Source organism: Oncorhynchus masou, chromosome 11, assembly GCF_036934945.1.
Source record: "Oncorhynchus masou masou isolate Uvic2021 chromosome 11, UVic_Omas_1.1, whole genome shotgun sequence".
Taxonomy (NCBI): domain Eukaryota; kingdom Metazoa; phylum Chordata; class Actinopteri; order Salmoniformes; family Salmonidae; genus Oncorhynchus; species Oncorhynchus masou.
In genome coordinates, this window is record NC_088222.1 from 41208152 (window position 1) to 41224802 (window position 16651).

Here is a 16651-nt window from a genome sequence, read left to right on the forward strand (position 1 = left end):
AGGTGATATATGTTTGAAGGGTGAACTAAGATTCTTTTATTGCCTTTTCAAACCGAAGGTATTGCAGAGGGCATTTAAAGCTGCTACATGTAACTTTTTGGGAGACCTGACCAAATTCACGTACAAAATGTGTGTTATAAATCTGTCATTCACATTGAAAGTGAGTCTAAGAAGTGGTAGATATGTTTTATGTGCGCTATTTCTATGCTTCCCATTCTTAAGTTAAAGGTTTTTGCATCTTTTACTTTCGGGTTTGTACACCCACTTCAAACAGTTGAAAACACAATATTTTTGGTTATGGAAAATATATTACACAGAAGTTTAGAAGGTACACACACAATGATTCTCTTCACTATACTTGCTTGTTTTGTCACATAAACAGAAATTAGATTACTAGACATTTTTCAACCAGGAAATGGCGGAGTGATTAGGTCTAAACACTCAAGACGCTTTGCTAATTGATACCTTTTCATGTCCTGTAACGGACACACTTACCATGGTACCTTTCACAAATTATTGCTCTGTTGCTTCCCATCCTCTCTCCACTGTTTACACTACCTCAGGAGAGGTATACTAGATCTGATGTTCAACGGTGTCTAATTAACATTCAACTGCTGTATCATTCAACAAACACTTATCTTCATGGGAGATCCACTATGCGTCATTGGCCCCAGTTGGACATTCTTAGGGTAGATGAGGGTATGTATGCGTGGATTGAAAACAATCGACACATTGAAGATATCAATAAGAAGAACAACAAATACGAATCATCTGACAAATCATTAGCAGACCACAATGCTGAGTGAGACTCAATATGCAGTGCCTTCGGAAAATATTCAGACCCCTTGACTTTTTCCACATTTTGTTAGGTTACAGCCTTCTTTTAAAATAGATTTTAAAATATGTTTCCTCATTAATCTACTCACAATAATCATAATAACAAGGCAAAAACAGGTTTGTAGAAATGTTTGTCAAATAAAATAAAAATGAAAATATCACATTTACATAAGTATTCAGACCCTTTACTCAGTACTTTGTTGAAGCACATTTGGCAGTAATTATAGCCTTGAGTTTTCTTGGGTGTGAAGCTACAAGCTTGGCACACCTGTATTTGGGGAGTTTCTCCCATTCTTCTCTGCAGATCCTCTCAAGCTCTGTCAGGTTGGATGGGGAGCGTTGCTGCACAGCCATTTTCAGGTTCAAGTCCGGGCTCTGGCTGTGCCACTCAAGGACATTCAGAGACTTGTTCCGTAGCCACTCCTGCGTTGTCTTGGCTGTGTGTTTAGGGTCGTTGTCCTGTTGGAAGCTTGAACCGTCACCCCAGTCTAAGATCCTGAGCGCTCTGGAGCAGGTTTTCATCAAGGATCTTTCTGCACTTTGCTCCATTCATCTTTACCTCAATCCTGAATAGTCTCCCAGTTCCTGCCACTGAAAAACATCCCCACAGCATGATGCTGCCACCCCCATGCTTCACCGTAGGTATGGTGCCAGGTTTCCTCCAGACGTGACGCTTGGCATTGAGGCCAAATAATTCAATCTTGGTTTCATCAGACCAGAGAATCTTGTTTCAATTTTCAATTTGCTTTTGACAAACTTCAAGCAGACTGTCATGTGCCTTTTACTGAGCAGTGGCTTCCGTCTGGCCACTCTACCATAAAGGCCTGATTGGTGGAGAGCTGCAGAGATGGTTGTCCTTCTGGAAGGTTCTCCCATTTCCACAGAGGAACTCTGGAGCTCTGTCAGAGTGACCATCGGGTTCTTGGTCACCTCCCTGATCAAGCCTTTCTCCACCGATTGCTCAGTTTGGCCGGGCGGCCAGCTCTAGGAAGATTCTTGGTGGTTCCAAACTTCTTCCATTTAAGAATGGTGGAGGCCGCTGTGTTAAGAAGCAGTGCGGCTTGGTTGGGTTGTGTATCGGAGGACGCACGACATTCAACCTTCGTCTCTCCCGAGCCCGTACGGGAGTTGTAGCGATGAGGAAAGTTAGTAGCTACTAAACAATTGGATACCACGAAATTGGGTAGAAAAACGGGGTAAAATTCCCCCCCAAATATATAATAATAATAAGAATGGTGGAGGCCGCTGTGTTCTTGGGGACATTCAATGCTGCAGACATTTTTTCGTACCCTTCCCCGCATCTGTGTCTCGGCACAATCCTGTCTTGGAGCTCTACGGACAATTCCTTGGAGCTCATGGCTTGGTTTGTTCTCTGTCAACACAGTTGACAGTTTTTGCACTGTCAACTGTAGGACCTTATATAGACAGGTGTGTGTCTTTCTTGTCCAATCAATTTAATTTACAACAGGTGGATTTCAATCAAGTTGTTGAAACATCTCAATGATGATCAATGGAAACAGGATGCACCGGAGCTCAATTTCGAGTCTCATTAGAAAGGGTCTAAAAACGTATGACTATAAGGTATTTCTGTTTTTTTTTTGTTTTTTTTATAAATTTGCAAAAATGTCTAAAAACACGTTTTCGCTTTGTCATTATGCGGTATTGTGTTTAGATTGCTGTAAAAATAATAATAATAATAATAATCAAGGGGTCTGAATACTTTCTGAAGGCACTGTATGCCATATTGATCATGTTATGGATCATGAGCCAATCTCATTGATGTGCAGACTCACTACAACATCAATGAGGCAAGAAAGCCAATGAGCCCTGCCAAAAACATCTGAAATCTTTGGGCCTGGGCCTATCAACAGAGCAACTGAAGCAGACCTTCTTGGCTTTGGTAAAGGGGAACCCCCGCCCCCATATTGACTTCACAGAGTGCAGCCCAACTAGCTGTACATATTGCGGGGAAGTATCAATCATATGTGACCTGACATCCCCCTTTGTTCCTCCAATGTAAACAGATGTCTTTCCTCAGGGGCTCGACCGAATGACCTCCATTGATAATCCTTCTACAATCAGTCTGTCGCAAGTTATCTAGAGGAATGAGGGCTTTTCTTGAGTAAAAAAAAAATCTGACTCAAATCCACTAGTCTATTCCTGTCCAGAGATGCCAAGAGACATCAACTTGGCATCTATGGTGAATTTGGCCAAATCTATTTCTCAGCTCGGTTCGGTCAGTGGATTGCAGCCCTTTTCACAGACAAGGTGGTGCAGACTATTTTTTGCTGCAAATAACTCTAATCTGTTACACTCCCTGGAAGCCGGCAGCTCTTGGAGGTATCCTCCACTCTCTGAGGAAGCGGCACATCTGCACCCGCCTTCCTGCTCATCTCATCTCCTTCCTAGTCAAGAGAATTGGGTGAGCGATGGAGATGTGGTGGGAAATAAAACGGCTTACTCGTTTCCAGCTGGCAGCTAGATTAATTCCCCAAATATACACCGATATGGCAATGCGCATCGAGGTCATCACCTTTTAATCTGCCTAGAGCTCAGCCTCTGTCCCTTGTCAACCGCTAACTAGAGGCTAACTGAAAGCTTGATGCGCCCTATTGAAGATGAACTTGGTTGGCTGCAATGACTCAATGTTTTTTTGGCAAACACTGGCAGGATAGCCAAATGATATGTAGAATAAGTAGAGTGAACTGCTTTCTGATGAAGGGTGGTTAAGACATGTATAGGCACCAGACGCAATGAAAGGAGCAGGTACAATCAGAGGTGTGCCATGAGCTTGTGACTCTAAATTGCAGGTCTGCTGAAGAAGTGGATTGATTGTTTCTGATTCCCTGTGGTGGGGAATTATGAAAAGCCAGAATAACAATATTCTCTGTGCTGCTCAGACCTTCATTCCCATTTGAAGCAAGTGGGAAATGTCAGGTCTCTGTCTCTGCCGGTAAGGCCCCTTGGTATGAAATAAATTAATACTGACATTAAATTCAAATCTAAACGGGTTCTTGCAGGGCCTTCAGATAACTTGGGTCAGAGTATATTTATAGTAAAGTGATCTCAAACTTTTGGTCAGATGTACTTACAAGGGGAGGAATTTAGGGAGTGCATATGTCACTTAAGCACAATTCTTTGTGCATATTGATGCTTGTGTTCAACAGTAAATTATACACTATTATGCTATGATGTCCTGAAGGGAAGATTACTCCTGTTTTTCCATCGTTTCTCACCTGTGTTCTTACAATAGCCGATTTATTACATTAGCATATTAATCAAAATCAGTGTTATATCTAGTGCGAAAAGATAATGAATTCTATGATCAAACTCTGACTGATATAAACCTATGGTGTCAATACGCACACAAGCCTAAGATAACCATGAGCAATGCCAAGCGCCATTGGACCCGGGAGCAGTGGAAATGTTCTCTGGAGTGATGAATCAAGCTTTACCATCTGCCAGTCCGACGGATGCATCTGGGTTTGGCAGATGCCAGGAGAACGCTACCTGCCCCAACACATAGTGCCAATGGGTTTTCTTTGGCACTATGGAGGAATAATGGTTTGGGGCTGTTTTTCATGGTTCAGACTAGGCCCCTTAGTTCCAGTGAAGGGAAATCTTAGCGCTACAGTATACAATGACATTCTAGACAATTCTGTGCATCCAACTTTGTGGCAACAGCTTAGGGAAGACCCTTCAAAAATGTTCCAACATCTACTGGAAAACCTTCCCAGAAGAGTAGAGGCTGTCATAGCAGCAAAGGGGGGACCAACTCAATATTAATGCCCATGATTATGGAATGAGATGTTCGACAAGCAGGTGCCCATATATTTTTGGCAATGTAGTATAATACATCTCTTACAGGACATGTTTAGGAACACTAATACATTGGTGTAGTTTTCCTGGAGCTAAACATACTATTTCAGAAAATACAATATTTTCAGCCCACTTACTAGACTAATTATGTGTACAGATGCAGAACCTTGCTGCAATGGCTAACTGATCAGCAAAGCACCACTTGCACAGCAGCCACTGCAGATGAAACGAGACAGTTGTCAGTCATCTGAGTAGTTCTACACTTGCTGTGGTGTAATCAGAACATTATCCACTGGCTTAAGAGCAGCGAGTTAGAGAAGATAATCAATCCTCATGTTCCAGCCAAGTGAGTTTGCTGGTTTAGATTTGATGCCTAAGCATCTTGGCTGCACCATTTTTGGTGGACATTTACAATTTCTGTTCATTATACCATTTATTTTGTTCAGATGTGGGCAATACCATGGTAAAACTGAGACAAAGATTGTTCACTTTAAAATGTAGGCCCATGTCAAACAAAAACCAATGACTGCAAAGTTAAACAAACCATACAACATTTTACAAAAACACATTTACTTGAAGAAAAGTGCCGATGCTAAGTTTGGTAACAGAATGACAGTTTGTGCTTATTCTGTTACCAAACTTATGTTGTGCGGTGTTCTTGTCAAATTTTCAGTGGATATTGTTAGAAGTGGTCCTTGTGCATAGAGTTGTATGGTTTGTATAACTTTGCAATCATTGTGTTTTTGTATGATATACATTTTAAAGTGAAAAATATGAGTCTCACTGTCACTCTGTTAAACATGGAATTGTCCATGTGTAAATGTGGTCAAGTTAATATAGGGAATATGAAAGAGTAAGCATCTTAATAGGCCTGGATTGGTCATGGTCCAAGATTATATAAAGGGATTTGTGGTTGTACGGAGAAAAAAGCCTTAACTACCATTAGAGTGAGGCATATTACAGATGATGGGCTGTAAACACAGCGACGGACCACAATCAATTCAGCTGCACGCTCACTCGACTGCCCAGCAGCCCCTCCCCGATGACACTCTCCATTGTGCCTTCGCTCTTTCTATTCCTCCGCCCCTTACCCCCACCTTGCCTCTCTACCTTTGTTTGCCTTTGCCTCTCTTTTCTCTCTCACTGGGTGCATATAGGGGCACCAGGTTTTTCTTTAAGAGGTCCTCTTTGATATTGTTTTTAGTCCACAACCCTAATAAATCACGGGCTCCCCTATTCTTGTGACGTCCTGCGGCTTGACCATAAACAACATAATGAGAAGCCCTTCTTCGTGGTCTTTGGAAGGGGTCAAATGGGGAAGGTCTCACACTGTTTCAAAGGTTTCCTCATATAGTATGATGAAATGTGATCTCAGATTGGTTGGTTAGTAACATGTTGTTTTATTTATTATTTTAGTTTGTATAATTTATCTGTTAATTGTCTGCAAAGGTACTACACATTGTAAAAAATTGGTCACAAGATCTTAGAATGTAAAAAATAGGACTCTTCCCAGACTTTGGTTGAATTGTGTGCAGTTCAAGGGCAATTCATTGGGACAGGAGGGACATTACCAATCTCTCTCAGGAAATCAAACACATCAGTCCACTAACCACCTGCTACCCCCGAACACAACACCACCATTCGTCTTAGCCAATCAGAGTTGATTAAGGTGTCCAAATTTCCGTATTGACAGCAGCGCCTCAGCAACCCATCACCACCACCACTGTAAATCTATTGTTTGGCTTCTACTAACATGATCTTGGCTTGCACAGAACATTGATACAGAGATGCATGGATTGAACATCACTGCAATGCCAGCAAATGTGTCTCATTGTAGGTAATTCTTTTAAAGATGTCTTTCACAGCCTGCTAAAGGGGCATAAACAGTATGGGGATAACTAGGCATGGATTTAGTAACCTTGCCAAATCTTCTGCTAATGTCACGCGCTGCTGCAAAAGTAAATAAAAGGGAGGCTATGGCAGCATTATCTCTTCCAACTTGAATTCATTTTGATGGTTTCAATTTTTGTAGTGAATATATCCAGGTGAAAGAGATACTACCAGGCTATCCAAATCGTTGCATGTAGACACAAACTCAATATCCATTTCATAAAGCTTTAACAGACAATATTTACCTCATCAAATGAAAGACTTCATTAATATTTAGCAGGGTCTTGTAGATGACATGGAGCCAGTGGGTTTGGCAACGAGTATGAAGCGAGGGCCAGCCAACGAGAGCATACAGGTCGTAATGGTGGGTAGTATATGGGGCTTTGGTGACAAAACGGATGGCACTATGATAGACTGCATCCAAAAGTCGAGGATTGGTAGGATGGTCAGTTTTACAAGGGAATGTTTGGCAGCATGAGTGAAGGATGCTTTGTTGCGAAATAGGAAGCCAAATCTAGATTTAACTTTGGATTGGAGATGTTTGATGTAAGTCTGGAAGGAGAGTTTACAGTCTAACCAGACACCTAGGTATTTGTAGTTGTCCACATATTCTAGGTCAGAACCGTCCAGAGGAGTGATGTTGGACAGGCGGGCAGGTGCAGGCTGCGATTGGTTGAAGAGTATGCTTTTAGTTTTTACTTGTATTTAAGAGCAATTGGAGGCCACGGAAAGAGAGTTGTATGGCATTGAAGCTCGCCTGGATGGTTGTTAACACAGTGTCCAAAGAAGGGCCAGAAGTATACAGAATGGTCTGCTTGAAACATGTAGGTTTTACAGACTCAGTCAGGGAGAGGTTGAAAATGTCAGTGAAGACACTTGCCAGTTGGTCCGCGCATACTCTGAGTAGACGTCTTGGTAATCCGTCTGGCCCTGCGGACCTTGTGAATGTTGATCTGTTTAAAAGGTCTTGCTCACATTAATTTAGGAAAGAGTGATCACACATTCATCTGGAACCGCTGGTACTCTCATGCATGCTTCAGTGTTGTTTGCTTCGAAGTGAGCATAAAAGGCATTTAGCCCATCGGGTAGGCTTGCGTCACTGGGAAGCTCCCTTTCCCTTTGTAGTCCGCAATAGTTTGCAAGCCCTGCCACACTGAGCTGGTATACTCCTCAATGCCATTGGATGAATCCCGGAACATATTTCAGTCTGTTCTAGCAAAACAGTCCTGTCGTATAGTATCGTGTCATCTGACCATTTCCGTATTGAGCGAGTTACTGGTACTTCCTGCTTCAAGATTTGCTAGTAAGCAGGAATCAGGAGGATAAAATTATGGTCAGATTTTCCAAATGGAGTGCAAAGGAGAGCTTTGTACGCATCTCTGTGTGTGATCTAGATGTTTTTTAAATCCTCTGGTTGCACATGTGACATGCTGGTAGAAATGAGGTAAAACGGATTTAAGTTTGCCTGCATTAAAATCCCCCACACTAAGAACGGCGCTTCTGTATGAGCATTTTTTTCTTCTTATGGCCTTAAACAGCTCGTTGAGTGGTTTTAGTGCCAGCATTGGTTTGTGATGGTAAATAAACATCTACGAAAAATATAGATAAAAAATCTCTTGCTAGATAGTGTGGTCTATAGCTTATTATGAGGTACTCTAACTCAGGCAAGCAATACCTTGTGAATGGTGGGACTTCGGGCCAACGCACTGCATGGAAACATAGGCTCCCCTCTCGGGTGTGCTCTCCCTCTTCCTCCTCCTCTCTCTCTTCCTTCTCCTCTCCCTCTTCCCTCTCCTCTCCATGTTCCTCTCCCTCCACTCCTCTCAATCCTCTTCACTCGCCTCTTCCTCTTTCCCTCCATTCTCCTCTCGCTCCACTCCTCCCTTCTATTCCTCCTTGCTCGACATCTCTATCCCTCTTATCATCTCCAACTCCTCTTCCACCTTGCCTTCGGCTGCTGAGCCCTGAGTCTCCATATCACTTCCCTCACTTTAACTGACCTAGAGGAACATACTAACAGAGAGAGATGGAGAGAGAGACAGAAAGGAGCAGAGCAACAAATAGGATACAATTGTGGTCAGGAACATCTCTCTCGCCCTCTCATACAGTTGCTCTCTTCCTTCCTCTCTTTTTCTCAAAAGCAGAAAGAGTTTCTATAATAAATTGTGTGATACAATTGCATGCCTCCCATTCAACACACACACACACACACACACACACACACACACACACACACACACACACACACACACACACACACACACACACACACACACACACACACACACACACACACACACACACACACACACACACATAACAGTATTATCATGATGCTATACAGCACTTTCAATCAATCAATCAACATTATTTTATGAAGTCCTTAGTGGCTAGTTCAGTTGATGGTGTGCATATGTACAGTATGTCAGACTGATGGATAATCAGACAGGATAGAGTACACAAATAGACCCATGGTCAGATTAGTTTTCATATCTAGTAAGAAGTCAAGTTTGTGGCACACCGGTTTACAGATTCAACACATCAACTACACATCAACTGTTCTCCCCAACCTTTACTAAAAAACAACTTTTGTTTGACCACCGCAAAACGGTCTCCCGCTGTCTTTTTTCATTGTGAGTTTCACCTCTGACTCTCCTGGGCTGCCACAGTGCAAGGACATGTCCGAGTCCATATCACCAACCAACGTGGCCAATTCGCTGCTGTCATTGAGTAATGAAGTAATTTATTATTTTAAAAGTCAAATGACATTATACCCTCTTTCGGTTTCTGGTTCATGACAACAGGTTTTTAGCAAGTTTATTTTGCGATATTGACAGATATTATAGTTAGAAAAACAAGGCAAACAAATGTGACTCGGATGACAACATAATGATGTTTGTTTCTGACATTAAGGATGGTTTCCTAAAGAAGCTAAATCCCCTTCGTGTTTTGTTTCCTTTCCCCATTATCGCGATACTGGTATCGTCCCGGCCCTAGTAAAGGCTTGTTGATAGTATTAAGTAATCTATCATGGATCATTTAGCAATCAGTTATTTTCTGATGACCTAATAATAGTCCTGCATCAACGTTGACATTGCCTGTGCTTAAGGTGTGGCGATAGCAGCACCGTTCTACTGAGGAGTAAACAATTCTAAAGACTAGCACACATCCTGTCATGTTCTTCTCCCCCAGTGGAGGCCATGTTTTCTTTGCTTCAGACAAAGATGCTGCAGCATCATCCATAGGACCTATAAAACCAACCTAGCCAATCAGCAGGCGTGCATCTAACCCACAGGATGAGCTAAGTGCCATTGCTAAGTGCCAATACATCAGAGTGATGAGTCATTCACTGATCTTGGGGTACAGCACATGCCCCCAGTCCTCCTTGTGTCCTCCCCTAACAGCCGTGTGTGTGTGTGTGTGTGTGTGTGTGTGTGTGTGTGTGTGTGTGTGTGTGTGTGTGTGTGTGTGTGTGTGTGTGTGTGTGTGTGTGTGTGTGTGTGCGTGCCCACGTCCTGGGTCCCATACAGGGTCGCCTTTTATAGGTCCTCTCGACTTTCGAAGGCCTTTCCACTTCAATTTTTTTTAAAGAATCCTTTCAGAGACGGGGAGGGCAAGGGGAGGGAGAGGTTGCTTTTCAGCATGACAAACCCGAACCCATTTCTCTTTCTTTTTTCTCCTCCAATACTCTATAGGATGCCTTCAGAGCTTACACAATGCAAATCAGTATGAGTCCCTTTTCATGGATTGATTAATATGCAAAGGCGGCCCATCCTTATCAAACAGTCAGCAATGGAAAAATATAACACAAGCTGCCAGTGTAGTCATTTAGAATTTTTCATCCATTTGCTCTTTGGGTTCATTCAAGTAGTGAAATATGAAACCATTTCGTTTTGATGATAACTTTGCAGTTTCTGACAATTATTCCAACTCACTAATCGTATTATGAGACAGTAAAACCATGGTATTGAGAATCTTTGGCACATACTGGTTATTTAGCCCCCAATATCTGTCTCACAAGTCAAACTACTCCAATGCACCATGCAGGCCTACAACTACGCTAGAGCCACAGAAATATAATTGACTTGAGTCTTTACACTCTTGAGAAAAATAGGTGCTATTTATAACCTACCCTTTTTGGTTCCAGGTAGAACCCTTTCGGTTACAGGTTTCATATTGTCATACTATCATACTGTCCTTCTCTCGTTCCGGGATTTGAGGTATTACTGGCATACGGCATAGCACACAAGGGGCCGCTAAAAACGCAAGAAAAGACCATTGAGCCTCTATTACCTGAATGCTAACAAAATTATTACAAACTAATAGCGAAATCACAGACGCTGTTAGCTAAATTCTAACGAGCAAAAACAAACTAACTGCAAAAACAGGTAAATCCAGCTCATAAAGTAATATAAGCATAGCTAGTAGCTACCGAATGTCATTTTGGGTGAGTGTGGACATTCAAAAGCGAAAGTGAACGAGAGAAACTGTGCAAATGAACAAAGTTGTTATGTATGCTTTTCTGAAGGAAGAGCAGCATGTAGAGATGGAGCAGATGGGTTAAGAACGGAGGAGGGAAAAAATGCTAGTAGGAAGCACAGCGAAAAAATGGCAGCTGTACAGATAACTAATCCAAAGTTCTTAAAACCATTATAAGATATCTGATGGCAAAATCTTTGAAGTGAATTGCATACAAGTGTAACTTCATCATATGATGTGCGCCGCACAACAGAGACTCGCAGAGAGAGATAGAATGCTATGGACTCACCAAGCTCGCTTTTTCCCATTTACAAACAAACACGTGACTGGCTCAACTGTTCTGGGGAACTACGGTAAGCTTCATAATTGACAATGTGACAGGTGAAATGAAGAACACAATCTGCTTCATATCCTAAAGAACTGCACAAGTTGACAGCAGGTAATAACTTAAGTAGCTACACTCTTAGAAAAAAGGGTTCCAAAAGGGTTCTTCGGATGTCCCCATAAGAGAACCCTTTTGGTTCAAGGTAGAACACTTTTGGGTTCCTTGTTCTACATTGAACCCAAAAGGGTCCTACCTGGAACCAAAAAGGGTTTTTCAACGGGTTATCCTATGAGTATAGCCGAAGAACCGTTTAAGGTTCTAGCACCTTTTATCCCCTACGAGTACAAATAATCAAATGTAATTGAAACACTTCAAATAAATAGTTTTGACGGTATTGAAAAACTATGCATTGGCTTTTTCCAAATACCCTGGTATACAGTATATACAGTATACCCCCCCAAGCCTAGGTAGAACTGGAAAGGGTTCTACATTGAACTCAATGTAGGTAGCCTTGTGGTTAGAGCATTGGACTTGTATCCGAAAGGTTGCAAGATCAAATCCAAGGTAAAAATCTGTCGTTCTGCCTCTGAACAAGGCAGTTCCTAGGCCATCATTGAAAATAAGAATTCGTTCTTAACTGACTTGCCTAGTTAAATAAATAAAAAAACATCTGCAATCTCATCAGGTTTCAGCAAATGGTACAAGTGGTGCTGCAATAAATTACTCACCGATGAGATTCTGTTTCGTGGTTAATCATATTACTTTTTGGCCTGCCAGTTGAGCAAATAATTTAAGCCTTTTCACTTTGTCTATTTTTGCACTTGCTGTCTTACTCTAATTAAATATAGGGGAATTTATACTTTTTGACTGGATTGGTTCAAAGGGGATCTCTTTAGTTTATGTTCCATGAACACTCATCCTTGGGATGAAATCAATTCTTCCAAATGTGGCTTATCTATGAACACATTTCGCCTCACTAAATTGAATTGCCGCCCATTTCCACATTCAGTCTTTTGAGCAATCCTAGACACACAGTGGTTCTCCTACGTTGTGGTGAACACAATCAGCCTTGACTGCAAAATCTGCTACGGGACAGCTGCCAGATGGAATGATAAACTTTAAAAGTGGTTGCTATTAATGCCTCATTGGGCCCACACCGGGAGATCAAGGGCGGACGTGCCATTATGTACGGGAGGAATAACCTATACTTCATACGCACAGATGTAGCCAATCATTACAAACAACAGTAGTGTTACATTGAAGACTATCAACATTATGCCAAATTTGAAGTATAATTTACCTCCAATCTGGGTGGGATAAAGTCATCCTCCATGTGGATACACACAGTTAGGTTATACCATAAAGTGGAGGTGCTAACAATAGCAATCCGGAACAAGGGCCATAATATTTACAATGCTACATTATTGCAGAATTAAGGCAACAGAGAAGTCTGAAACCGTGTATATCCCTTTAAACGCTATGCCTCTCACCCAACGAGAATGGGATGGGGTTTGAAGTATCCAGCTGGATGTTTTATTCATATCCCATTCCAAGCAACAGACCGAAAGACTTATAATTTTCCCTTGTTAGGCTGCTTTTTACTGCTTCCGCCTCTCAAAAATAGGCAATCCTATTTTCATAGTGGCTTTGAACTTGCCACAGAAGTTGAAGTCCCAGATGTTAACCATTGTGGAATTGTTTATTTTTTCCCCAACTGTTGACTAATCTTAAACTTTGCCCTCTTCTTGAGGTGAACTCTACGCCGGACACACATAAACAACACGCTTTTTGGAAAGTCTTTGCATTCCCTTTGATTTATTTGCTTGACTTTAAAGAACTCCCTGAAGCGTGTTCTCTCCTGGATTTACTTCTTTGATGTTGATGGGGACCTGAACCTGGCAAAAAGCACCAGGGGCTTCCCAGAGAATGTCTCCAATGTGATGGGAATGTGTGGCCGGCTGGGGCCATCTTTTGGCTGGCAGTCACACATGCACTTAATGGTAAGGAGCGCTGCAGGAGCAGCTGCATGCTAACATTTACATGTCAACACATGACAACCGCACCATTACCCCTTGCCACAAATCTCATCGCCCAAATGTAATATATATTCAAACTGTGAAAGGAGTCAACAATACAAGCTCCTTAAAACAGCTCTGGTGGACAAAAGTGATGTATACAAAAAGAGGAGGGAAGAAAGAATGGAGGTGGTCCTCAATGTGCTTCTTACCTATGTTAGGATCTTATTTGGAGCCAGTTTGGAGGAAATAAGAATTATTATGTGGATTATAATTAATGGACATTTTTGTTGGGGGTTGATCAATTTTTCATTAGGGCAAATCAAGTCTGAAATGTCAATGTGGAAATTACAAACTTTAGAAGCCTTTTTAAAACTCAAATACTCTAGACGTTAGCATTTCTTGAAGTGACAGGAAAATTCTCAGCAACAAAATAGTGATCAAATGAAGATCCAACATCTGTACTTGACTAAGTCAGAGAATGGAATGTAACCAGCAACAGCTCCCAGTCTGTCTGGTTGGAACCCCCATGTTTCTCTCTGGCTATACACCGATGGTAACAGACGTGATGATGTACCTCCATTCCACAGAACCAGTTACTATTCATACTCCCCCAACCAGCCAAAGTCTTTGTCTCGCTGCCTTTTTGTCAAGGCAGTACTATAAGCCACTTTTCATATTCAATTAGTTTATTTCTCAAACAATTGTATTGAATTTCATCCAGCAAAGAATCTAGCGGTGATTGGGCATTTTCTTGGACAGTGGCCAGGGTTCCTTCTAAGTTTATTAGCCCTTGACATCGAAATGTAATTGTCAGCAAACTGGATATGAATATATTTAATTACATTGTTTCTGCACATTTTTATTTTATTTTGCTTTCTAACATCACAGTACTGTCATTACTCACTTAATACCTCCCAGGCCAATCAAATAATGTGATCAATTTCTTATTTTAACTCCATTGCAATGGGTTAGGACTTAGTTATTCACAATTGTTCAATTATCTCTGTCTAGTCCATTACACTTTCCCTCCTCAAAAAAGAACTGAAGCAGTCTCTGGGTATTTATAGTGAACACTGAATGAAGTAGGCTACTGATTTTGAGGTGCTCTTAATATTCCCCCTACTGTTGCTTAGTCCTCATGACAACTTTCTTCCCCACATTGCCAGTGGAGCTTCCCTTCTAAACCTCCCTGCAGATCAATGCCACGCCCCTAGTTCAACCAAAGACAAAGGAGTGTTTTGTGTTTGCTTAGCAATACATTTGTTTTACATATAGACATCCTTATGCAAAAACACATGCATTCTAGAAGAAGAAAAAAAACATTTGTCTGTTTGTGGTGTGTATCTGCGTGTGCGTGTATGTGTGTGTGTGTGTGTGGGGGGGGGGGGGGGGGGGGATATACAGACTGATCCAATATAACGGGTCCCCGCCTGAGTCCGCGCTCTCTGGTTGGATAACATTGTTTACCATGGGATTCATAATGACTACTGACCAATTTCTTTAGATACTTGTATAGATAATAGTAGCATATTACCAATTACTTTTCTGTCTATGGAAGTCTGTTTTCTGTTATCTCTCCCAAAATCTATAGGCCTATTCAGTTCGTGGATGAAAAAAAAATCTTTGTCGCATATATAAGCCTGTCTAGAAGGGCTAGGTATGTATGTATTCATGTGAATTGTATTGATATAGCTAACTATGCCCCTATGTGGCTCACGTTACAAGCACGCACAGTCTGCACTGAGTAGGCTCTACGCATCAAATACAATGTAGCCTATTGGAAGGCTTCAACTTTGCGATTGAAATTCAGCCTAGAGCTTTCACGTTTACGCGTGAATTGATAAAGAAATGCTGAAACAAGTTTAATTGAAAACAAAATAAAACATTAGGCTTTCGCGTTTAATCTAGACTACTATTACGCTACCAAGAAGTGTCGTAGTTACCGCGTTCATAAAAAATATTTGCAGGTGCTAGGTTTGAGGACCGAAACAAATCAACGCTGAGAGCACAATATGGTCCACCTCCAAATATATATTTATATATATATATATATAAAGCATAAAAAGCTATCAAACTCTTTGTATTAGCCTACTGTAAAAAAAAAGGGTAAGCCTATTGGTTCCATGAATTAAATGTGATGGACAATAATTCAAACACATTAACTGTTGGGTGATTTTGCTGACACAAAGAACCAGCAAGGCAATACTTGTTTCACTGACTCTCCTCCCAAGACCGAACGCATCCATCTCCTCCTTGGCGCTATACCCACTCCTCCGCAACAACAAAGCTCAAGGTTAGGAAAAACAGTTTGTCCAACTGCTCAAACCATGTATATTCAAGCCATGAGGCAATGCAACGACTCAATTAACGGACAAGTGATATCTTATTACGCAGATAATTAGTCGCCTAAACAGTAAACTACAGATAGAGCCTACTTGAGATTTAGTCTATATGATTATGAAATAAGGTTCAAATATCGGTTATTTCGCTTCACAGCCATTACTGAGAGAAGAGCCATACTTTCCCGTTCGTCTCTTATCGATGAGAAACTCAGGTTTCCATTGCCTGTTTATATTCCGAAGCGAAAGCTCTAATATGATAGATCTAACTGTCCATTCGTAGAGACACATTTGAGACGCAGTTAGCACGGATGGGACACATACGGACACTGCTATACTGTGAACAAAACAAAGTACTTTCAGAATTTAAATCATTTGCATTGTAACATGTATGAGTTGAGGATATCCAATAATTTCTAGAAAAAAAAACATTTAAAAAAAACAAGCTTACCTGCATAGCCAAAGAGCAATGCCCAGATGAGATACCTTGTTTGAAGCATTGCAATATCTCACAAAGATATTCTCCTTGAAGAATAGATGGACAGACTTGACAACGATTTCAGTGTTCTGAAGAAATGTATGTTTTCCAACTACTGTATTCTGATAGCAATATTCGAGTTGGTCCTTGCAGCTACCCGAATACGCACGAGAGCAGCTCGCAGAATGAGTGACTTGCAGCCGTAGCACACACACAACACGAATTAATCCGCCTGGGCAAAATGTTCGTGCTCACACACTCAAGGGGGGCAATGGATGCAGGCACAAACTAGTGCGCTCAGTTTGTCGCTCTCCACTGGGAGTAATTCCGATTAGGAATCTCACGAAACCTCTGTTGATCCGTACAACATAGAAGTGCATTTTGAGAAGATATTTAACCAACATTATTTTGCCCAGTTTTTTTCAACCATTCAAAATATCTGCACCAGATGAGAAGTCCAATGTGA

The 16651-nt window shown here is 41.4% G+C and overlaps 1 protein-coding gene across 1 annotated transcript in view; it reads right to left on the minus strand.

Annotated features, from left to right (window-relative positions):
* The window catches only part of LOC135548714 (neural cell adhesion molecule 1-like), a 304417-nt gene extending 288001 nt beyond the window's left edge, over nt 1-16416 (minus strand). The window contains 1 exon segment of the mRNA XM_064978572.1: nt 16159-16416. Within this exon segment, the coding sequence (XP_064834644.1) occupies nt 16159-16207 (49 nt within the window). The 5' untranslated portion in view covers nt 16208-16416.
* Nucleotides 16417-16651: the final 235 nt, after the last annotated feature.